The sequence below is a fragment of the Pristiophorus japonicus genome, chromosome 4 (assembly GCF_044704955.1).
Source record: "Pristiophorus japonicus isolate sPriJap1 chromosome 4, sPriJap1.hap1, whole genome shotgun sequence".
Classification (NCBI taxonomy): Eukaryota; Metazoa; Chordata; class Chondrichthyes; family Pristiophoridae; genus Pristiophorus; species Pristiophorus japonicus.
The window spans coordinates 27,099,678-27,124,882 of record NC_091980.1 but is presented as its reverse complement, the minus strand read 5'-3'; the positions used below and the strand labels follow the sequence as shown (position 1 = coordinate 27,124,882).

General features: G+C 45.5%; 1 protein-coding gene across 9 annotated transcripts in view; it reads right to left on the bottom strand.

Moving 5' to 3' along the window:
- Window positions 1-25,205, bottom strand: part of LOC139262850 (prolyl 4-hydroxylase subunit alpha-2-like) — a 156,956-nt gene that overhangs the window by 76,229 nt on the left and 55,522 nt on the right. For 5 of the 9 annotated variants that reach the window (XM_070878051.1, XM_070878053.1, XM_070878046.1 and 2 more), the window contains 2 exons: window positions 19,334-19,437; window positions 422-518 (listed from right to left, as the gene is read on the bottom strand). In XM_070878051.1, coding sequence (XP_070734152.1) covers window positions 422-518; window positions 19,334-19,415 — 179 coding nt within the window. In that variant the 5' untranslated portion in view covers window positions 19,416-19,437. Of the gene's footprint in view, window positions 1-421; window positions 519-19,333; window positions 19,438-21,742; window positions 21,955-25,205 lie in introns of all 9 variants that reach the window. The other 4 variants (XM_070878045.1, XM_070878049.1, XM_070878048.1 and 1 more) reach the window with 1 other exon arrangement.

The following is a 25,205-nucleotide window of genomic DNA, read 5'->3' as shown; positions in this document are numbered from 1 at the left end:
TGCGCGACAGTGTGAGGGAACTCAGTGCTGAAGAACAGGAGGTTCTCATTTTAAGTACCTTGTTTCAGCATCCGAAGGAGCACACACTTCAATTCAGGGTAAAGCTCCCTCTGCTCTGCTTGGACATTATTTTAGCTCCAACCTCAAATTACCTACCTCAGTGGGTCTTTTAGTTCTGCATATGGATACTTTAAAGTGTAGATACTTTTGCGTGACAGCTGAAATCCATTACATCCAGCAGGGAACAGTGCTTGCTGCGACTATGGGTCCTATTTTCAACTCACACCGGAGGCATAGGATCAATCTTCATAAAACTGAGCGCTAATAAGGGCCACCATCTTCAGCAGGTTATAAGGAAGCAAGTAGATACATAATCGTGAAGATTACTAGAATAGGGTTTAAACATATTGCCAATAAATACCTTTTAACTTCTGCTAATTTTGCCTCTTCTGCCTTTATATATTCTTTCAGAGATTTCACCAGGTCTTTTTCTGTGTAAATTAAGTCTGTCATCTGACCTGAAGGAAAGAGGAACATTTTGAAAGAAAGTTAGTTGAAGAATGTCTATTTCCTAACATTTAAACTCTTGGATGTATATTATCAACGATAATATTAAATGGTGTAAGCCAGGAGTTCCCTGCATCTGCAAATACAATCACCAAACTCAGATCATTTTTAGGTCCTTTTATTTACTTGTTTATTTTGAACGAATTTTGAAGTACACAAAATTGTATGAGGAAAAACAGTTGTGGCTATGCACAAGGTCGCTAATAGTCTTTACCGTGTTTGACTTCACATGGTTAATATTCAATGTTGTGACTAGCCCTTTAAGAATTTACTTGCAGAAGCTCTTTGGAGATCAGGTGGCTCCAAGGTGATGACAGGATCTCAGCACCAAGTCAACGCACTGAAGACTCAGCAATCCAATAACTGAAGCAGACAGCTGCACAGAACTCCAGGGCACTATTGATGATTGACCAGCCGACTAGAAACCTGGAGGAGTAAGACCTATCTTTGGGAGATTATCACTCAGCTCCAGATAATCCTAAAAGCCAATGCCCCAAGGTAGACTGGTCCTAGCTGGGCAAACCATATTGGTAAGGACCTGGTTTTAACTGTTTAAAATCCATGGGGGCGAAATTGTCCCTTTTTATAGCCCTGTCAACGCCTCAGGGGCACTAACAGGGCACAAGACAGGTTTCGCTTCGGGGAGGGAGGCACTATCACCTCCCGGGAAATTGCCCGGGAGGTTGCGGAGGTGCTGACATCACTGCGCCGCGTCCCGTTTTGCGCCTTGGGCCGCCGTGCACGGCGATGACGTCATCGGCATGCACGACAACCCCTCCCCGCCTCGCGCCGACCTCATAACGCCCCAGGGGGAAAGTTGCCCCGTGGGTCATGAAACTGGTGGACATCCGCTCTTGGGACAGTGATTAAGGGGGAGGGCCCCTGTCCACCATCTTATTTTGTCGCCGACTCACGGGTCAGCTGGACCATGGCTGCCCTTGGGTGGTCCGGGCCACCATCATGCAGCCTGGCACTCTGTCTTGGGTGCCGGGCTGCTGGTCTGGTCGCACACTGCCCTGGTGGTCCAGTGGAGGCCATCAGAGGCCTCCCCTTTAATCAAAGGGGAGGGGAGTTGAAGCGCATCCGCGTAGTGCTGAACCTTTCATCACAGTAGCGTCCCGGGACTGCCCCCAAAGGACGTGGAGCGCCTGAGATAGCGTTCTGCTTCTTTTTTTGGGGCGGTAAGCCCAATTGAGCGGCGGGGGCGGGACTTCCGTGCCTGGCACTAAACGTCCCAGCCCTGGAAGGTTACCGCCCCAATCGGGGTGTGGGACAATTTTGCCCCATAAGTACCACTGTACACACTTAGGAGCTTAAGCCTTGGTTCTGCCAAGCACCCAAACTCTTTGGAAATAGTCAAGTGGGATAGGTTCCTGTGGGAAGAGAATGTGTATTCAGCACTGGGCAAACGGAAACCCTCCAGGTGGGGGCAGATTTCTCAGTATCTTGACTTCAATACTCAAACATGTTGATGGGTTTTCACACATGTCAAATAGCCACCTAGCCAGAAAGAATTAGTTTTGCCCAATCCTCGACTTGAGCACAGAATAGGCTGACACCCCAGGACAATACTGAGGGAGTACTGCACTGTCGGAGGCACTGTCTTTTAGAGGAAACATTAAACCTGTCTTCCCTCTCAGGTAAATGTAAAAGATTCCATGGCAATATTCGAAGAAGAGCAAAGAAGGCCTCCCGATGTCCAGGCCAACATTTTTCCTCAACCAACACATAAAACAGATGATCTGGTTATTTATCTCACTGCTGTTTGTGGGATTTGTTGCGTGCAAATTGACAATTGCATTACCCTGCATTACAATTTTTGTTCGTTTCTTTCTTTCTCATTAAAGCATTAAAAGCCTGTTGGATTCCAGTACAAAGGTCTTATCATTGGCTGCCACATTCCTTATCATTTTACGTTATATATACAGTGGTGAGGTGGTTAAGAATTAAGACTATTTGCAACACACTACAGGTTACTGAACATAAACTAAACCAGAGAGGAATTGATAACAATTCCTCTGCGTAACTTTTATTTCAACCAAAACAAGAGAGATCCGCTCATTTGACAAATAAAAGTTAAAAATAGTTTCTGCCTTGTCCATCTGCGCAGGTCACATGAACTGACACTCCCCACTTTCCTTTGATTCCTTGAAGAGTGGGTGGTGAAGGGCGATTGACAGGGTGCTCCCTGTGGAATAGCTATTTTTTTCTGTACAGTTAGAATCACATAGCCTGCAGCAACACTTGAATGTTATTCTGAACAGCACTGCGATCTCAATGTCTCAGCATTCCTGTTTCAAAGCACCAGGCGTTGTAGACTCGAACATGGGGGAAGTGAAACTTCAAACTGTTTGAGAATAAAACATTGCACTCTGGCTCACGACCAAATCATAAAGTTCTTTTTCCCTGGAGGGGGAAGGAGGGAAGGCGAAGAGAAATATGCCCTTATCATGTATGAGTTGTTTTAAAAAAAATTAAGTCGAGTCATTAGAAAGTCGCTGCAGATTCCATAATTAAAGAGAGATTACTGCCAATTCAATCTTTTAATGACAATCTTATTCTTCTGCTTGACATTACATCCAGCATTCAGGAGAGCAACATCTGTGCATTACTTGGGTTGCCAACCTTGCAGCATTGTCCTGGAATCTCCAGGAATTAATTTCCTGGACACTGCTGCGAACAACGCTCAAGAGAAAAATCATTGGGGCACGTAAAAACGCTGTGTTTTTTTTTTGAACACTTCAGTGTATTAATTATAAAAATATGGAACAAAAGGCTGTTTGACTGGGCTGGGCAATTGGTGGCAGGAGGCCATGTGATGAATGAAACTCCAGGAATGTGTCCAACTCTATGCATAACCTGCTCGTGCACGCACTCAGGGGAGGATTTTCGGTTCCTCTCTGCTCCGTTTTTCCCCCCGGAGCGGCGGCGGTGAGGTGTTTTGGCCGGGCAGTCAGCCTCCAGCACCCCACAGCGATCCTCGGGTCCAGTTTTGCGGTGGCGCGGAGCAGCACCGCCCGGAAGAGCTGCGCCAGTGTGCAACGCCCCTGGTTGCGACACCGGCGCGAGTTTTGACTCCCGCCCGACATGTCTGCTCTGCAGCGTGCCCCGAGTGACCGCCTGAGAAACAGGCCGGTCAAACTATACCAACTGCAGAGAGGGAAGTAATGGACTCCTAAGGTTAGTGTGATTGTTTTTTTCTTTTAAATTTTTTTGGCGATTTATGTTGTGGTGGCGGGGACAATGTCTTGGGAATGTTTTTGTGGGTTTTTTCTCCCCAGGCATGTCTCGGAGAACTCCCGGCCTGGCTCTTTAGCTCGGGAGTTTCCCATGCTAACGCCCTAAGAGTTACAATGCCTGCCTTAGCGCCGCACTCTCTGACTCAGGGCCCAGCTGCCCAAATTTACTTACCGAGGCGCAAACTATTCTCGAGCGCAAACTTTACCGCCCCGTCGCCATTACCACCCCGAAATCATCAAAGCCAGAAATCCAGCCTCGAGACTCAGGAGTCGGTCTACGTAGGCCCACTGGACTCTGCTTTCACATAAGAAGGAAATTTGATGCGCCCAGCTCGTTGCCTTTACATTACTAAAAGCACCTTCCTTCTCCCATGGCAGAATCAAAGACCAACATTTTACTGCATCTACAATACTCCCACATTGCACCCAAGATTGCTGCTATGTTGAGAAGTTTTTATTTCTCTCACGGGTTTCCGCTCAAACACATTTGCATATTGCCGAAAGCTAAATCTGCCTTAAACCAGCGCAATCGGGCATCGCTTTAAAACCAAAATTTAAATAAAATAGTTTGCATTATAAAGTATTCCTTGATATATATAACTTGGTGCTGTTTGATTAATATAGTTGGAAATGGATTTATCCCCAAAATAATCATTTTAATCACAGTCTCAATGTATCACCTGTGAGTAACCCGATCTTAAATTATTGAAAATGACTTAAAAAAGTATACAGAACCATTTTCTAGTTATATTGGGGTACACCAGTCAGTTTCTCAGTATATTTAACAAAAATTACATTCAAAAGCTTTGAAAACACGCCTTTTAGTGTCCTTGTGCCCAAAAGAACTAGCTTAATTTTTGGAGCATCCTCGAAAGCCCGCAAATGAGCGCAATAAGCGGAAACTCCCACTTAATTTATCCTGGGGTCGTATTCAGTTTTCTGGGCAGGTTGATGTATTTTAACTAGCGCAAACGGTTGCGGAGACTTGATTGCGCTGAACGTAATTTGCGTTTAAAATTCGGCAATTTTTTGCGAGGGTTACGCCGATTTCGGACGAATTGCGCTGAAAAAAAAACCGCGCAACTGAGCGGAAACCCCATCCCCACCCAGGAGTCAGCTACGCTTCTATCACAGAAAAGCAACTTTTCTTGTCACAAAGAAAGCCATTCATCTGTCGGCAGCCTTGTTGAGTTGATGTCCTGGACAACACACAAGACATTTCTGACTCGGGCAGCCTGTTCAATGTTAGTCATATGTTTTAGTGCAAAGGTCTCGGCTCTGCAGGCCAGTGGAAAGAACCAGGATCCAGACTGCTTTTAAAAGTAAAACAAATGAGCTGTTTTTTTAATTTCTCTGTCGGGAGTACTGCCAGCCAGACGGATTGTAAGGTCTGCATTTTCAAACGTGGTTAAGAAGGACCTATATTACTCTAGACAACGCTGAGTTTTGAAACCGCACCGATAAAAACCAGGAGTCTTAAAAACGCTTGCAGTGAAACTGCCGGCATCTCCTGTTCATCTGAAACTTCCATTTGCTGGTGACTTAAGTTTCCACATCCTTTTATTTCTATTGTCAGCACTGGTGCACATACCCTTGCCTGGATTCAGGGGAGTGGTGTCGCACTCTCACCTTTACACCCAGACCGGAGGGACCAGGCTCCACTTTCATACCGAGCCACAACCAGCTCCGTTATCCCACCACATCACCAGGTCGACAATGGCTACATGGAGGAGACCCGGACCTAGACTGGGATATGTGGCGCCTGCTTTTTAGGCGACCGATGCCACCACCAATACCTCCGAGACCCACAATTTTCAACCCCCTCCCCCCTCCATAGCCACCGATCACTTACCCACAGCCCGATCTTCCATCACTTACCCGCGTGGCCTCCTCCCACAGAATCCTTCATATAGGAATGATGGCTGAGGCCCGATTCCCGGAGCTCCTCGGATCCTATCATCCGTGTGCAGGGCAAGAACCTGAAAATGGCCACTCCTGAATTTGTAGGCCCCAATTCCTCCAATTGGGAGCACCCATACACCAGCAGATTTTATGAATTAATGCACCTATAATACAATCTGCATGCAGAGTGCAAATCTAGAATTCAGGTTGATAATTTTCTGTCCATTAAAATGAATGGATGGGAATTAACAGAATGGCGTTCACCTCGTTACCCAATTTCTGGGTACCTGGAGTACTGTTACATAGAAACATAGAAAATAGGTGCAGGAGCAGGCCATTCAGCCCTTCTAGCCTGCACCGCCATTCAATGAGTTCATGGCTGAACATGAAACTTCAGTACCCCCTTCCTGCTTTCTCGCCATAACCCTTGATCCCCCGAGTAGTAAGAACTTCATCTAACTCCCTTTTGAATATATTTAGTGAATTGGCCTCAACTACTTTCTGTGGTAGAGAATTCCACAGGTTCACCACTCTCTGGGTGAAGAAGTTTCTCCTCATCTCGGTCCTAAATGGCTTACCCCTTATCCTCAGACTGTGACCCCTGGTTCCCCAACATTGGGAACATTCTTCCTGCATCTAACCTGTCTAAACCCATCAGAATTTTAAACGTTTCCATGAGGTCCCCTCTCATTCTTCTGAACTCCAGTGAATACAAGCCCAGTTGATCCAGTCTTTCTTGATAGGTCAGTCCCGCCATCCCGGGAATCAGTCTGGTGAATCTTCGCTGCAATCCCTCAATAGCAAGAATGTCCTTCCTCAAGTTAGGAGACCAAAACTGTATACAATACTCCAGGTGTGGCCTCACCAAGGCCCTGTACAACTGTAGCAACACCTCCCTGCCCCTGTATTCAAATCCCCTCGCTATGAAGGCCAACATGCCATTTGCTTTCTTAACCGCCTGCTGTACCTGCATGCTAACCTTCAATGACTGATGTACCATGACACCCAGGTCTCGTTGCACCTCCCCTTTTCCTAATCTGTCACCATTCAGATAATAGTCTGTTCCCCCTAAGCTACGCGGCTGCATGCCCGCGGACTAATCCTCGAGTTGCCGCGTAGTTGGATTGAATTTTGCCACAGAGCCGGTTAAGCAACTGGAGCGGGAAACGGCCCGATAAAACACCAACAACTTTACGGCCCTCGGTGAGACTGGGGGAGAGAGAGAGAGACTGGGGGAGAGCTGGTTTCTGATATGAACACCTTCATTATCACAACAGCACAACTAGGAAAGCATTGTCAAGAAGCGTTTCCCCTAATAGGAAATAATTCTGCTCATTTTTCACATTGACTGGATTTCATGTTTAAAAAAAAATGGGAGGCAAGCTCTCTCCTGAACCAACACTGATTCTCAGCTTCTCCTTTTGCTCTCGTCTTTGCAGAGAGAAACAGCAAGGCAGAGTGCCATAGAGAGAGAGAGAGAGAGAGAGAGAGAGAGAGAGAGAGACTGGGACAGCGGGAGAGCGAGAGAGAGAGACTGAGACAGAGGGAGAGAGAGAGAGAGAGAGGGACAGAGAGACAGAGACTGGGACAGAGGGAGAGAGAGAGAGAATGAGACAGAGGGAGAGAGCGAGATTGAGACAGAGGGAGAGAGCGAGACTGGGACAGAGGACAGAGACTTGGACAGAGGGAGAGGGAGAGAGAATGAGACAGAGGGAGAGAGAGAACGACTGGGACAGAGGGAGAGAGAGAGCTACTGGGACAGAGGGAGAGAGAGAGCGACTGGGACAGAGGGAGAGAGAGAGCTACTGGGACAGAGGGGGAGAGAGAGCGACTGGGACAGAGGGAGAGAGAGAGCGACTGGGACAGAGGGAGAGAGAGAGCGACTGGGACAGAGGGAGAGAGAGAGCGACTGGGACAGAGGGAGAGAGAGAGCGACTGGGACAGAGGGAGAGAGAGAGCGACTAGGACAGAAGGAGGGAGAGAGAGAGCGACTGGGACAGAGGGAGGGAGAGAGAGAGCGACTGGGACAGAGGGAGGGAGAGAGAGAGCGACTGGGACAGAGGGAGGGAGAGAGAGAGCGACTGGGACAGAGGGAGAGAGAGAGCGACTGGGACAGAGGGAGAGAGAGAGCGACTGGGACAGAGGGAGAGAGAGAGCGACTGGGACAGAGGGAGAGAGAGAGCGACTGGGACAGAGGGGCAGACAGAGAGACAGTGAAAGAGGGATAGAGAGAGATGGTTGAGGGTCCCCTTCAGGTGCGTGTAGTCCGTTCCTGGGGACTGAGCAGCAGCCGCATTTTGCAAATTTTGTAAGTATTTTTCTGCACTTGTGAATAAATGCTGCATTTCTGACATGTTGCATGGTGGGGGGTCGGGGGGCTGGTGCTGGGTCAAGAAAACAACGTTTATTAATGGAAGTGACTGAAGTTGAAAATACGGATACCTGTTTTTGTTCAAATCTTTTTAATACTGTGAACTAAAGAACTACAGCACTTTATGTTTGTTGTGTTTCTGGTTGCATTGTGATTAATATTCTAATCACTTTCGAGGATGTACAGCACGTCAGCGCTGTAAGAAAGCTACTGCTCCTGCAACTTGTGCAGCCATTGCTATCATGATATGAGCGATGGGCTAATACGCTGAAAATTTAAAATTAGTACAAATTGCAGGAATAGATATGCCTCTTTCAGCTCACCCTGAGCTTTTGGATTGCTTGTCGATACATAACCGTGTAACTGAGTGACGTTTCTGAAGTGTGAATGAATTATTATGCAGTTCTTTTATATCCCAGTCAGTTGAGTATTTTTTTTTTAAATAAAGTTTGTAGATGACAAACTAAATGCTTTTAATGAATTCAACCATAAACAAACTTGCAGTATTGGGCGTGTAAATGTCACATTAATTTCAATAATAGATTAAGTGTGAAGTGGTGCATTTTGGTAGGAGGAAGAGGGAGGCGACCAATCCTTTGAAATAGGAATCTAAATGGAGTAGAGGTGCAAAAGGATCTCGGGGTATAGATTCACAAATTATTAAAAGTAGCACTGCAGGTTAAAAAAGCCATAAAAGTGCAAATAAAGCAGTGGGGTTCATTTCAAAACAGAGAAATGTAGAAACATAGAAAATAGGTGCAGGAGTAAGCCTTTCGGCTCTTCGAGCCTGCACCACCATTCAATAAGATCATGGATGATCATTCACCTCAAGTACCACTTTCCAGCTTTCTCTGAATACCCCTTGATCCCTTTAGCCATAAGGGCCACATCGAACTCCCTTTTGAATATATCCAATCAACTGGCATCAACAACTCTCTGCGTTAGGGAATTCCACAGGTTAACAACTCTCTGAGTGAAGAGGTTTCTCCTTATCTCAGTCCTAAATGGCTTACCCCTTATCCTTAGATTATGTCCCCTGGTTCTGGACTTCCCCAACATCGGGAACATTCTTCCTGCATCTAACCTCTTCAGTCCGTCAGAATTTTATGTTTCTATGAGATCCCCTCTCATCCTTCTAAACTCCAGTGAATGCAGGCCCAGTCGATCTAGTCTCTCCTCATATGTCAGTCCTGCCATCCCGGGAATCAGACTGGTGAACCTTCGCTGCACTCCCTCAATAGCAAGAACGTCCTTCCTCAGATTAGGAGACCAAAACTGAACACACTATTCCAGGTGAGGCCTCACTAAGGCTCTGTACAACTGCAGTAAGACCTCCCTGCACCTATACTCAAATCCCCTCGCTATGAAGGCCAACATACCATTTGCCTTCTTTGCCGCCTGCTGTACCTGCATGCCAACTTTCAATGACTGATGTACCATGACACTCAGGTCTCGTTGCACCTCCCTTTTTCCTAATCTACTGGCATTCAGATAATATTCTGCCTTCGTGTTTTTGCCACCAAAGTGGATAACCTCACATTTATCCACATTATACTGCATCTGCCATGCGTTTTCCCACTCAACTAATCTGTCCAAGTCACCCTGCAGCCTCTTGGCGTCCTCCTCACAGCTCACACCGCGACCCAGCTTAGTGTCATCTGCAAACTTGGAGATATTACACTCAATTCCTTCATCTAAATCATTGATGTATATTGTAAATAGCTGGGGTCCCAGCACTGAGCCCTGTGGCACCCCACTAGTCACTGCCTGCCATTCTGAAAAGGACCAGTTTATCCTGTCTGCCAACCAGTTCTCTATCCACGGCAGCACATTACCCCCAAAACCATGTGCTTTAATTTTGCACACCAATCTCTTGTGTGGGACCTTGTCAAAAGTCTTTTGAAAGTCCAAATATACCACATCCACTGGTTCTCCCTTGTCCACTCTACTAGTTACATGCTCAAAAAATTCTAGAAGATTTGTCAAGCATGATTTCCCTTTCATAAATCCATGCTGACTTGGACCGATCCTGTCACTACTTTCGAAATGCACTGCTATTTCATCTTTAATAATTGATTCCAACATTTTCCCCACGACTGATGTCAGGCTAACCGGTCGATAATTACCCGTTTTCTCTCTCCCTCCTTTCTTAAAAAGTGGTGTTACATTAGCTACCCTCCAGTCCATAGGAACTGATCCAGAGTTGATAAACTGTTGCAAAATGATCACCAATGCATCCACTATTTCTCGGGCCATTTCCTTACCCGGGGATTTATCGGCCTTCAATCCCATCAATTTTCCGAACACAATTTCCTGCCATTAATCATTTCCTTCAGTCCTTCAGTTCCTCCTTCTCACTAGATCCTCGGTCCCCTAATACATCCGGAAGATTATTTGTGTCTTCCTTCGTGAAGACAGAACCAAAGTATTTAAAACTGGTCTGCCATTTCTTTGTTCCCCATTATAAATTCACCTGAATCCGACTGCAAGGGACCTACATTTATTTTCACTAATCTTTTTCTCTTCGCATATCTATAGAAGCTTTTGCAGTCAGTTTTTATGTTCCCAGCAAGCTTCCTCTCATACTCTATATTCCCCCTCCTAACTAAACCCTTTGTCCTCCTCTGCTGAATTATAAAATTCTCCCAGTCCTCAGGTTTGCTGCTTTTTCTGACCAATTTATATGCCTCTTCCTTGGATTTAACACTATCCTTAATTTCCCTTGTTAGCCACAGTTGAGCCACCTTCCCCGTTTTATTTTTATTCCAGACAGGGATGTGTAATTGTTGAAGTTCATCCATGTGATCTTTAAATGTTTGCCATTGCCTATCCACCGTCAACCCTTTAAGTATTATTCGCCAGTCTATTCTAGCCAATTCACATCTCATACCATCAAAGTTACCTTTCCTTAGATTCAGGAGCCTAATCTCTGAATTAACTGTGTCACTCTCCATCTTAATAAGGAATTCTACCATATTATGGTCACTCTTCCCCAAGGGGCCTCGCACAACAAGATTGGTAATTAGTCCTTTCTCATTACACATCACCCAGTCTAGGATGGCCAGCTCTCTTGTTGGTTCCTCGACATATTGGTGTTGAAAACCATCCCAAATACACTCCAGGAAATCCTCCTCCACTGCACTGCTACCAGTTTGGTTCGCCCAATCAATACGTAGATTAAAGTCGCCCATGATAACTGCTGTACCTTTATTTCACGCATCCCTAATTTCTTGTTTGATGCTGTCCCCAACCTCACTACTACTGTTTGGTGGTCTGTACACAACTCCCACTAGCGTTTTCTGCCCTTTGGTATTCCGTAGCTCCACCCATACCGATTCCACATCATCCAAGCTAATGTCCTTCCTTATTATTGCATTAATTTCCTCTTTAACCAGCAACGCCACCCCACCTCCTTTTCCTTTTTGTCTATCCTTCCTGAATGTTGAAAACCCCTGGATGTTGAGTTCCCAGCCTTGGTCACCCTGGCGCCATGTCTCAGTGATGCCAATTACATCGTATCCATTAACAGCTATCTGCGCAGTTAATTCGTCCACCTTATTATGAATGCCCCTCGCATTGAGGCACAGAGCCTTCAGGTTTGTCTTTTTCACACATTTTCTCCCTTTAGAAATTTGGTGTAATGTGAGCTTTTTGCTTTTTGCCTTGGTTTCTCTGCCCTCCACTTTTACTTTTCTTCTTTCTATCTTTTGCTTCTGCCCATTCTACTTCCCTGCATAGGTTCCCATTCCCCCTGTCATATTAGTTTAACCCCTCCCCAACAGCATTAGCAATCATCCCCCCTAGGACATTGGTTCCGGTCCTGCCCAGGTGCAGACCGTCCGGTTTGTACTGGTCCCACCTCCTCCAGAACCGGTTCCAATGTCCCAGGAATTTGAATCCCTCCCTTCTGCACCATTCCTCAAGCCACGTATTCATCTGAGCTATCCTGCAATTCCTACTCTGACTAGCACGTGGCACTGGTAGCAATCCTGAGATTACTACTTTTGAGGTCCTACTTTTTAATTTAGCTCCTAGCTCCCTAAATTCATCTTGTAGGACCTCATCCCGTTTTTTACCTATATCGTTGGTACCCTATATGCACCACGACAACTGGCTGTTCACCCTCCCCTTCAAAATGTCCTGCAGCCGCTCCGAGACACCCTTGACTCTTGCACCAGGGAGGCAACATCCCATCCTGGAGTCTCGAATTCGGCCGCAGAAACGTCTATCTATTCCCTTTACAATAGAATCCCCTACCACTGTAGCTATCCCACTCTTTTTCCTGCCCTCCTGTGCAGCAGAGCCACCCATGGTGCCATGAACTTGGCTGCTGCTGCTCTCCCCTGATGAGTCTTCTCCCTCAACAGTACCCAAAGTAGTGTTTCTGTTTTGCAGGGGGATGACCGCAGGGCACCCCTGCACTACCTTCCTTCCACTGCTCTTCCTGTTGGTCACCCATCTCCTATCTAGCTGTGTACCCTTTACCTGCGGTGTGGCCAACTCACTAAGCATGCTATTCACGACATCTTCAGTATCGCGGATGCTCCAGAGTAAATCCACCCACAGCTCCAGTGCCGCAATGTGGTCTGTCAGGTGCTGCAGGCGGATGCACTTCCTGCACATGTAGTTGTCAGGGACAATGGAAGCGTCCCTGACTTCCCACATAGCGCAGGAGGAGCATGACACGTGTCCGAGCTCTCCTGCCATGACTTAACCCTTAGATTAACTTAATTTGGCAACAACAATGCTAAAGGTTATCTACTGATATGGAAAGCAAAAAGAAAAACTACTCACCAATCACTTACCCCCTTGGCTGTGACGTCACCTTTCGGTTTCTTTCTACTTGTTTGTTTACCTTCTTCCCCTACAGCTGCACCAGCTGGCCTCTCCAAACTCCCTGGACTCCTGGTCTCGCTGGCCTTTTATAGGCCTCACGAACTGCCGCCCGAACTTCTGCCTCTCCAAACTCCCCGGACTCCTGGTCTTGCTGGCCTTTTATAGGCCTCACGAACTGCCGCCCGAATTCCCGCATCTCTGAATTCCTCGGACTCCTCGTCTCGCTGGCCTTTTATAGGCCTCACGAACTGCCGCCCGAACTTCTGCCTCTCCGAACTCCCCGGACTCCTGGCCTCGCTGACCTTTTAGAGGCCTCTCGAATTGCCGCCCGAACTCTCGCCTCTCCGAACTCCGAAGCAGAGAAGTTATGTTAAACATGTATGCAACCTTGTCTGATTGTCTCATGATTTGAGACGGTGGGTTGGCAATATGGCATTACTGCACATACGCTTAAACATTGTTGTTGTAAATGTTGTTGTAAAAGCTGTTGTTGTAAAACTTGCTCACGGACAAAATGGTCACAGCGCTCAAAGGAGTTTGTGGCCCGCTCAGTACAAAAAAAGTTAGAGGGAAAATTGACCTCGAGTGGTAACATGGACAACCTATCCTACCAGGGAAAAGTGCCTTTATATCTTGAAAAAAAATTTCTCAAGGAGAAACTAGCCTTGATCTTTTTTAACACATCGGAGAAAACAAAATTTGACAGTGACGCCTTGTGGAAATTGGTGAGCAATTCCTAACATTCTTTCGAATGAACGAGATATGATAAATGAATGCGACTCCTAAGCAAGGTAATTAAAAAAAAGATCTAATTTCAAAATCCTTTTCTGACTTATCTCAGCTGTTGAGATGCATTGCTGTTTCCCAGGCAACCACTGGTCTCAACAGGATTTAACAAACTTCCAATCCTGGATTGAGGGGCCTAGGCTGCAATCAGGAGCTGTGTGATACCTGCCTCCGTAAAGGATAAAATGTTCAACTCAAAAATAACCACAGGTCTATAGCGAATTAGTATTTATTCCCAATAAGTGGAACTGCAGGAATGTTGTTCAAAAGCACAACTTCGCCTGACTAAAAATATCTATCCCATTTAAAAAATCTCCAGTGTTGCTGAGCAAGGTGATTGGTTTGTCGGATATGAGATAATAAATGGTACAACCAAGAATCTGAACTGATTTCACTTATTTTCCCCAAGCGATCTTTTCAGCATTTGTTACTTTGGAATATGTATCATACTAAATCAAACCCACCAGAATATCCTCGCATTGATCAGATTTTCTCAATGCTGAAGAGGTCCCTATGGTGTTCAATCAGTTTCTAGTGCCTAGAAAATCATTAGGCCAGCATGGAATGTGTGCAGGAACCAATCCCTGTGCCGAAAGGGTAGGCTGGAGGCCCTCCCGATATTGGGCCTCCTGCCTTATTTAAATAGGACAGGCGATCTGCAGACAACTGATGGGTGTCGCCACACAGCTCGCTGGCGAAGACGCTTTAAATTTCAACGCAGTGGCCCTCAGGTAGGTCTTTAAAAGGGAAGATGATGTGATCAGGATTTGGGTGCTGGGGGGGGGGGGAGATGGGGGGGGGGGAGATGGCGGTGGGGGCCAGGCCTTGGTGACGATCAGGCGATCGTGCCTGGCAGCAGCTCACAATTTTAATGTGGGGTCGGAAGGGGCACTCCTGCTCCTCCTGACTACACATTTACTTCAGCATTTTTTTTTTTAAACAAAGGTACGCTTTTGGTGGTGGCTTGCAGCGGTCCCTATAAGTGGGGTCCCTGTAAGCCACATGCAGATTTGGTTTTCCTGAACAGTGCCGGCCTGGCACGGATGCATTTAAGGCAACTGGATTTTGCACAGGGGACCTCAAGTAAGCATTAAGCCCTTTGTATATGCAACAGACCCAACGCCTGTTTCAGGTACAGGCTCTGGACGCCTATTTTTTTTGCTATATCAATATGGGGGGATACGCACTTCCAGCTCGTAATAAGCAAGTGTTTCCTGCCTGCCAAAATGGAGGCTTAGGTGCCCGCTTAGCACCTGAATACGATGCCATTGAATTTCTAGGCCTAAATCTCTAGAAGCTAAGTATTGGCTATGGTTTGCTAATTAATCCTCTCAATCTCTATTGTCTCGCTTTCAATATGACTTCTTGGTGGAATATTACATCAGGTGTGTGGCATCCTGTTCACAGTAACAAGCTGCAAGAACATTTGGTAAGAGGAAGCGCGCAGGTCCTTCTGCGAGTACTGTGAACTTTGTAAATGACTCCTTTTGCACTATTCTTTGCCCCTTCAAAACTACCTTCATTGCCTTTGCCCCCTCCAACTACTGCACCATCAATAACCTGCCTTCATTTGCTAAGGTCCTCAAGTATCACCCACAATTCCTTGTTTGAATACCATCAGTTCATCTTCTGTCGTGCCCACAACACCGTGTCCACTCTGGTTAAAGTCACCATCGACATAATGTGACTGATACATTATCCCTCCTTAATCTTTGCAGTCTTTGATGGCAGTTGCCCCATCATCCTCCTCCACTACCTCCCCCGCGGTCTACTTCCTTGGGACTGCCCTTGTTTGCTTCCACTTCTACATCTCGCAAGGCATCCAGCACATTTGCTGCAAAGGTTTCACCTCCCGTCCTCTCATGGTTGCCCACTGAATACCCCAAAATTCCATCGTTGGTCCCCCTCCTTTAATGCTTCCCCTCGGTGATGTTATGTGTTCGGCAGAGGGTGAGTTTTCACATGTGTGCTGACAACTCTTCGTCTACATCGTCTCCATCAGAATCCATGATTCCTCGGTGTTGTTTAGGCAACTTGACTGATATCAAGTCAGGAATGAAACAGATCCTTTTCCAATTCAGGATTGGAAAGATCAAAGCCACCTTATTCAGCTCTACCCAAAATCTTTTATACCCTTGCCCAAACTCCTTCTCCGTCCCTGCTGTTCAGTCAGGCTGCACCAAATGGCGCACAAACGCAGTGTCTTGGAGCTTGCTACCACAAGGTGTAGCTGAGGCGAATAGCAATGATGCATTTAAGAGGAAGCTAGATAAACATATAAGGGAGAAAGGAATAGGAGGTTAAGCTGATCGGGTTAGACGAAGAGGGATGGGAGGAGGCTCGTGTGGAGCATCAGCATCGGCATGGACTAGTTGGGACTAATGTACTGTTTCTGTGCTGTACCATCTATGTAATTCTTGTTCCATTTGGTGGTGAGTTTCAACCCAAATATCCTACTCAAGATCTCTAAACTTCCACTGCTGCAGCACTGCCCAGCTCTGCACCTACTTGATCTCCTACCAACACTGTCTGGCCTTTCATTACCTCCAGACTGCCGATATTTATAAAGTACAGATGTTCATTAATATGCGCTCTACCACAGCTGGAGATGGCAGTAACTCACTAATTTTATAGGCTGTAAAATAATAGCACGTAAAGGGAGACAAATATGATTCACTTTTTGTCGTTATCAGTTACTCTTTCATGGAGGACATCTGGAAAAAAACCATAGCTGCCTAAATAATTAAAATTCAGGCAACTTCAAGTCTGTTAGCAAAACAAAATGTCTTCAGAACGATTATTCCTCAGATTCTGAAAGCAATTTTTTTTTTTAAACTTCTGCGTCCTCACATTCTTGTTTTTGGACTTTTCCTGGCAAATGGCCCCCGAAGGGATTCTAGTCTTCATTTCTGTATTAAGCACAAATTGGGGAGGGAGTGGGGGGACGTGGGCCGGGGGGGGGAGGGGTGGGGAGAGAGCGGAGAAAGAGTCTCTGCTTTCTCTAACAAAAAGGGCAAAGTGGCAACTCGAGCAAGATCGACACATCTGTGCAAAGTCCAAACCCTTTTGCGGAAAGTTATTTCCGAACTTGGGACAGTACCCATTAGTCTCAGCAGAGCCGGAAAAATGTCAGAACAACTTCACATTATTCATGATGCAGCTCTCCATAGAGCCGAAGGTTACCAGCAGAACAGAGAGAGAGAGACACACAGAGGCAGAGGGAAAGAAGGAACAATTGGACTTCATTACGCCCGTTTCCTGAGCGTGAAATGGGGCAATAATGACTAATTTCATGGGGATATATCCGACGCAACAAGGGCACCTGAAACATGTCTGGTGCTATATTAACTCGGGTGATATTCAGGAGTTCACCAAACATTAGGCTCCTTGCAGCTGCTAATGAGAGGCCTAATGCCTATTAAAGGACTCCTACTGAAATTGGTCCAGAAACTAAGAAGAGCTTGCACCAAGCAAGCTCCAACTAGTTTTTTCAGGCTTTAAAGTGGCCTAACCGGCTGTCCTACTGCTAGAGGCCATTGCAGACAAGACAAGTACAATTTTTCTCATTTAACCGAACGTGGAGCCAGGAGGAGCAGGAGTGCTCGGCCTAGCTCCACAGCAATACTGCGGGGCGTTGCCATCACAGGCTCGATCCCCATCCCGTTCGCTTCTCCTCCTCCTCCCCAGGGCCTACACGAGGGCCGCTGCTAGCGTCTGAGCCAGCTGATCTTGTTCTGGGACCGACCGCCAAGCTGCCTCAGGACACCGGATTGGTGTCCGCAGCGTGCTGGTTTCCTGGCAGAGGTCCGAAGACCAATTTTGAGAGATCCTCTCAGGAACACCAAGCAGCGATTCCAAAACCCAGGAAACATAGAAACATAGAAATATAGAAAATAGGTGCAGGAGCAGGCCATTCGGCCCTTCGAGCTTGCACCACCATTCAATATGATCATGGCTGATCATGCAACTTCAGTACCCCACTCCTGCCTTCGTTAGCCGTGAGGGCCACATCTAACTCCCTTTTGAATATATCCAACGAACTGGACTAAACAACTTTCTGTGGTACAACTTTCACAATTCTCTGAGTGAAAAAGTTTCTCCTCATCTCGGTCCTAGATGGCTTACCCCTTATCCTTAGACTGTGACCTCTGGTTCTGGACTTCCCCAACATCGGGAACATTCTTCCTGCATCTAATCTGTCCAATCCCATCAGAATTTTATATGCTTCTATGAGATCCCCTCTCATTCTTCTAAATTCCAGTGAATATAAGCCTAGTCGATCCAGTCTTTCTTCATATGTCAGTCCTGCCATCCCGGGAATCAGTCTGGTGAACCTTCGCTGCACTCTCTCAATAGCAAGAATATCCTTCCTCAGATTAGGAGACCAAAACTCCACACAATATTCAAGATGTGGTCTCACCAAGGCCCTGTACAACTGCAGTAAGATCTCCCTGCTCCTATACTCAAATCTTCTTGCTATGAAAGCCAACATGCCATTTGCTTTCTTTAGTGCCTGCATGCCCACTTTCAATGACTGATGTACCATGACACTCAGGTCTCATTGCACCTCTCCTTTTAATAATCTGTCACCATTCAGATAATAATCTGCCTTTTTGTTTTTGCCACCAAAGTGGATAACCTCACATTTATCCACATTATACTGCATCTGCCATGCATTTGCCCACTCACCTAACCTGTCCAAGTCACCCTGCAGCCTCTTAGCATCCTCCTCACAGCTCACACTGCCACCCAGCTTAGTTTCATCTGCAAACTTGAAGATATTACATTCAATTCCTTCGTCTAAATCATTAATATATATTGTAAATAGCTGTGGTCCCAGCACTGAACCTTGCGGTACCCCACTAGTCACTGCCTGCCTTTTTGCTTCCTGTCTGCCAACCAGTTCTCTATCCACGTCACATTACCCCCAAAGTCATGTGCCTTAATTTTGCACACTAATCTCTTGTGTGGGACCTTGTCAAAAGCCTTTTGAAAGTCCAAATACACCACATCCACTGGTTCTCCCTTATTCACTCTACTAGTTACATCCTCAAAAAATTCTAGAAGATTTGTCAAACATAATTTCCCTTTCATAAATCCATGCTGAATTAGACCGATCCTGTCACTGCTTTCCAAATGCGCTGCTATTAATTCCAGCATTGATAATTGATTCCAGCATTTTCCCCACTACTGATGTCAGGCTAACCGGTCTATAATTCCCTGTTTTCTCTCTCTTTCCTTTTTTAAAAAGTGGGGTTACATTAGCTACCTTCCAATCCATAGAAACTGATCCAGAGTCCATGGAATGTTGGAAAATGACCACCAATGCGTCTACTATTTCTAGGGCCACTTCCTTAAGTACTCTGGGATGCAGAGTATCATGCCCTCTCTTAAATCAGCAGAAGAAGGCATAACGGAGGTGCTTTACCCATGAGGAGTCCATGACCGTCAACAAAAATAAGCCAACTAATACGATGAATTTTAATTAAGATTGGTAGGGGTCGTGTATTGGTACATCTTAGGGTTATCGTCTCCATCATCTCTGGTTTGAGCCAGCACCAGAAAAGACTGCCAAACTGCAGAATAGTTTGCTGCATTCCTCAAAAAAGATGAATATTCCAAAACGTCTTACCTATGGATGTGAAGAATTCAGACTGCGTTTGCCGGACATAACAGCAGCTCGCCAACAGAAGAAAGAGAGCTCCGTGCTTCATTTTCAAAGAGTGTGTAAGAGACCTAAGGAATTAAAACACAGCATCATTAGGGAATTCGCATTCAACTCAGCAAATACCCAGATATCTCCAAGCAGATTGAAGTAAGACCTCTTTTAGAGCAGGTGATGAAACAAGCCTGGCAGCTCAGGTGAGAAAATGTTTAGCTTTCAACTGGAAGGACATGGGTTCCAGATCCAGAATTAATAATAGTAACATTCTGGTCTGGAGTAGTCAATTAAAAAAAAAATAGCAGGCTGTTTCAATAAGCAACATTGTACTCGGCCAATATTTATCCCTCAACCAACATCCATAAAACAGATTATCTGGTCCATTATCTAATTACGGTTTGCGGGACCATGCTGTGTGTTGAATATGGCTGCCGCATTTCCTACGTTACAAAAGTGACTACACTTCAAAAGTAATTTGTTGGGTGAAAGCGCTTTGTTACATCCTGAGGTCACAGACAACACTATATAAATAAAAGTTCTCTCTTTTCTTAAGCAGCATTATGCACTCATCAGAGAGAAAGTGTATTAATAGTTCACTCAACTGTACACACTTTCTCTCAGCCAACAACACAAGCTTTAGTTGCAACTGTAAGCTGGGTTGTTGCACATCTCCATCACACTCACTCCCAGGAGAAGACAATGTTAAAATTGCCCCGCATCCATTTTGAAACCTGTACATTCTAGCTACTGATACTAATTAAAAGTACTGACCCTGGTGTATCAAATGTTCCAGACGCACCTCAATCTCAGGTACACTGGTAAGCAAAAGAAGAATATAACTCGCCAAATTACCTCAAAATCGGTAATTGATTAAAAATCTTGCATATAATACACACTTCCTCAAAGTGTCACACTTAATTCCTGTCACACTTTAATGATTACATTTTAGATTATCCTCTAACTCACCGGTGAGCAATGTCACAGGCGATCTGCTGGTGCCTTTGGTAATTGACTGAGGTACGCTGGTAAATGTTAATATTTAGAATGATGGAGAAAAACAGAAAGCTCTTTGCTTTCCTCTCTTTACATCAAACAGAAATTACATTTCACAAAAGTACCAGTAACAGGAACAGTAAAATGGGAAAGGAATTTCCTCTTGTGATTTTTGGCACATTTGTCAATAATTTAGTCTTAAAAATGAATCCTGAAGGCAGACACCTGCTCACCATAGGAACAGGAGTAGGCCATTCAGCCCCTCGAGCCTATTCCACCATTTAATTAGATTATAGCTGATCTATATCAAACTCCATTGACCTGCCTTGCTTTCATATCCCATAATACCCTTGCCTGACGAAAATTTATCGATCTCATTTTTGAAATTTTTAATTGACCCCCGGCCTCAACAGCTTTTTGGGGGAGAGCGTTGCAGATTTCCACTACTCTTTGAGTTAACCATATGAATCATAAGAATTAGGAGCAGGAGTAGGCCATTTGGCCCATCGAGCCTGCTCTGCCATTCAACAAGATCATGGCTGATCTTCTACCTCAACTCCACCTTCCCGCACTAACCCCATTTCCCTTAATTTCCTTAGTTCCCAGAAATTTAGCGATCTCAGTCTTGAATATACTCAGAGACTGAGCATCCACAGCTATCTGGGGTAGAGAATTCCAAAGATTCACAACCCTTTGAGTGAAGTAATTTCTCCTTATCTCAGCCCTTATTCTGAGACTGTGACCCCGTGTTCTAGACTCTCAGCCAGGGGAAACATTTTCTCAGCATTTACCCTGTCAAGCCCTTTAAGAATTTGACATGTTTCAATTATATCACCTTTCATTCTTCTAAACTCGAAGGAATGTAGGCATAGTCTACTCAATCTCTCCTCATAGGGCAATCCCAATAGCCTAGGAATCAGTCTCATGAACCTTAATTGCACTCCCTCTAAGGCAAATATGTCTTTCCTTAGATAAGGAGACCAGAAGTGTACACAGTACTCCAGGTGTGGCCTCACCAATGCCCTGTATAATTGTAGTAAGACGTATTTACTCTTATACTCTAATATCTTTGTAACAAAAGCTAACATATCATTTGATTTTCTAATTCTTTGCTGTACCTGCAAGTTAACTTTCTGTGATTTCATGTACAAGGCCACCCAGATCCCTCTGAATGCAAACATTTGCCAATCTCTCACTATTCAACAAATATTCTGCTTTTTTGTGAAGAAATGCTTCCTGACATCACCTCTAAATGGCCTAGTTCTAATTTTAAGGTAATGGCCCCTTGTTCTGGATTCCCCACCAGAAGAAATAACTTGTCTCAATCTACCCGACCAAATTCTTCAATCACCTTAAACACCTCGGGCCCGAAATTGATGGCCTTACCGTCCACTGCCGCCGACACTGTTCTTAATGTTGTGCCCAGTGCCACTTTCCATTTGGTGTGGAGCGGGCAGAAGGGGAGAACCGCCAGGAACTGCCCGCTGACGTCAGCAGACGGCCGAGTGGCACAACTGACCTCCCGCCCGCCGAGATGCCAGAACGGGTAAGGACCGCTGGCTGGAGGCTGTTCTATCCCCGACAGTGAGTATGAAGAGCTGAAAAAAAAGGTTAGTTAACATTTTTTTTAATTTATTCTTTACAGCAACTTACCTGGATGGGGGTCCCCGGATGGTGTTCCGATGTTTTTTTCTATAATTTTCCTTTTCAGGTCTTTGACCCTCCTTGGGCCCGGCTCCATCCCCGGCGGCACTTGGGTGGCAAGCGCCTTTGCCGCCGAGATTGGGAGCTCCCGCCGGCTGCCTCACAGATTAGCGGCGTAAGTCCCTCTTTTGTCGCCCACCACCCTTCCAAGGACCTTTTTGACGAAAATCCCACCCAAAGTACTGTCAGGTACCTCGGCGGCCATCGGCCGTCCTGTGGGCCCCCTGATTTAGGTCACTACTTAATTTTCTATACTCAAGGGAATACAAGCTTAGACTATATAACCTGTCCTTGTAATTTAACACTTTAACCACCAGTATTATTCTGGTGAAACTGCACTGCACCTCCTCCACCTGTGGGAGCACTGTTCTGTCAAGGTGCCGCTTATTTGGATGAGACATTAAACCGAGGTCCTGTCTACTCTCTCAGGTGGACGTAAAAGGTCCCATGGCATTATTTTGAGGTGAGTTATCCCTGGTGCCCTGGTCAATATTTGTCCCTCAATCAATATCACTAAAAACAGATTATCTAGTCATTATCACATTGCTGTTTGTCGGAGCTTGCTGTACGCAAATTGGCTGCCGCGTTTCCCACATTACCACAGTGACTACACTTCAAAAAGTACATCTTATTTGTTGTAAAATGCTTTGGGACGTCCAGTGGTCGTGAAAGATACTATAGAAATGCAAGTCTTTCTTTCTTTAAGTACTCCAGCATCTGACAAAAGTTTTATATTGTTACTGCTGGCGTGGAATGGAGCTGCTTAAAATGGAAAACGTGTCAGTTAAAGTTTCTGTGCCCAAAAATGTACTGAAAGTACTTCTCTTGCTTGAATGTTTTTGAAGAAAGACTCTTAGAATCCAGTAGTGTAGGTTTACCATCTGCTGCAGCTTTTGTTTTTGGCTGAATAGATAACTCTATTTCTTCTTTGCTCAAATGCTCCTCCCTTTTCTAAGATTTCCATCAGCCCCCCCCCCCAGTACCTTGTTAATATCGCCATTCTTCATGTATAAGCCGTATAGTGAGTGTTGACACAGTGGGGTAGGCAGCACAGTTAGGCCCAATCCTACTCAAGCCCAATAAAAATAAACATGCACTTTCCAGTCAGGGTCACGAGACAATCCGCCCCGTCAGAGGTGGGAACACGAGCTGATTCCCCCTCCCCATCCCGATCCCTAACCCAAGGATACAAGGTAAATCGCAGTGCTCCACAACACAGACCATGGATCAACCCCGAGGGCTTCCAGCTCTATATCACTCAGTACCACAGCAGGTGGTGTATTTAAAAATAACGAAAGACCTGCATTTATATAACGCCGTTCAGATCCTCAGAACATCCCATGGCGCTTTACAGCCATTGAAATACTTCTGAAATGTAGCCACCATTGTAATGCAGAAAACATGGCAGCCAATTTGCACACAGCAAGGTTCTCATAAACAGCAATGAGAAAATGATCAGACAATCTGTTTTTAGTGATATTGGTTGAGGATATAAATTTTGGCACCGGAGACCACGGAGCATTCCCCTGTTCTTTGAAATAGTGCCATGGGATCTTTTACGTCCATCTGAGAGGGCAGACAGGGCCTTGGATTCATCCAAAAGACAGCACCTGACAGTCCAGCAATGCCTTAGTGCTTCACTGAAGTGCCAGCCGAGATTTTACACTCAAGTCTCTGGAGTGGGACTTGAACCCACAAACGTACTGAGCCAGCAGCAAAGCCCATTGCTGTGTTTGAGAATAGTATCTTTTGGCCAAACTGAACTGTGTTTTTGATACAGTTACAGGGGACATTTCAAGGGTTACCTCTCAAGACTTGGGCTTGTGAATAATATAAACAGTTCTACTTGGCAGTGTCGTGGCTGTCTTACATTTGCCAGCTGAAGCACCCTCATGGCTGTTGATGCTGCTGAAGTGCTTTTAGGGGCTGCTCGCACGGGTGTGCTTTGGAGAGGATGGCAAGAGGTGCAGCAATATCCAAAATGGATGAGCGGGCATCAACTCGGCGTTGCACGCCAATTGATCACACTCCAACTAATTACAATACTGTTGGCGAGTGCAGGCAACAGCAGCACTGCCAAGCTGCAGAAAATGACAGTTGCCGCAGGACCCACTGGGCGTGGGTGAAAATGCGGTGGCTGCCATTTCCCATCCCCCACCCCCAAACAGGCCTTAACTGCCAGCGGTAAGGCCTCGAATTTTTATCCCTTGGGGGGAAGACACTGTTACAATTGACCAGCATCCATTCTGAAACCTGTACATTCTAACTGCTGATACATCAGGGTCAAGTGTGTCAGACGCACCTTCATTTCAGGGCGTACTTTCACACGGGTAAGCAAAAGGAGGAATTACTTCAGAATTGCCTCAAATCAGTAATTAAGTAAAACATCTTGCATATAACACACACTTCCTCCAAGTGTCACACTAACCTCCTGTCACACTTTAATGATCACATTTCAGATTACCCTCTAACTCACTGAGGAGCAATGTCACGGGAGATCTGTTGGTGCCTTTGGTTGTTGACTGAGGCACACTAGTAAATGTTAATATTCAGAATCATGGGGCAATTCAGAAAGCACTCTGCTTTCCTCTTTATATCAACAGAAAAGTCTTCCAACAAAAGTACCACTAACAGGAACAGTAAAATGGCTGAGGAATTTTCTCATCACAAGTGTGATGTACACATTGATATATTTCAATAATTTTGTCTTAAAAATTATTCCTGAAGGCGGACAGCTGCTCAGTATAGGAACAGGAGTAGGCCATTCAGCCCCTCAATCCTATTCCACCATTCAATTAGATTGTGGCTGATCTATATCTCAACTCCATTTACCTTTCTTGCTTTCATATCCCATAATATCCTCGCTTGACAAAAATCTGTCAATCTCAGTTTTGAAACTTTCAACTGACCCCTGGCCTCAACAGCTTTTTGGGGGAGAGCGTTGCAGATTTCAACTGCCCTTTGTATGAAGACATGCTCCCTGACATAATCTCTAAACAGAACCTCTCACTTTAAGGTCATGGCCCCTTGTTTTCCCCACCAGAGAAAATAGTTTCTCTTAATCTACCTTTTCAACTCCTTTAATCATCTTAAATACCTCAATTACATCACCCCTTAATCTCCTGTACTGAAGAGAATACGATCT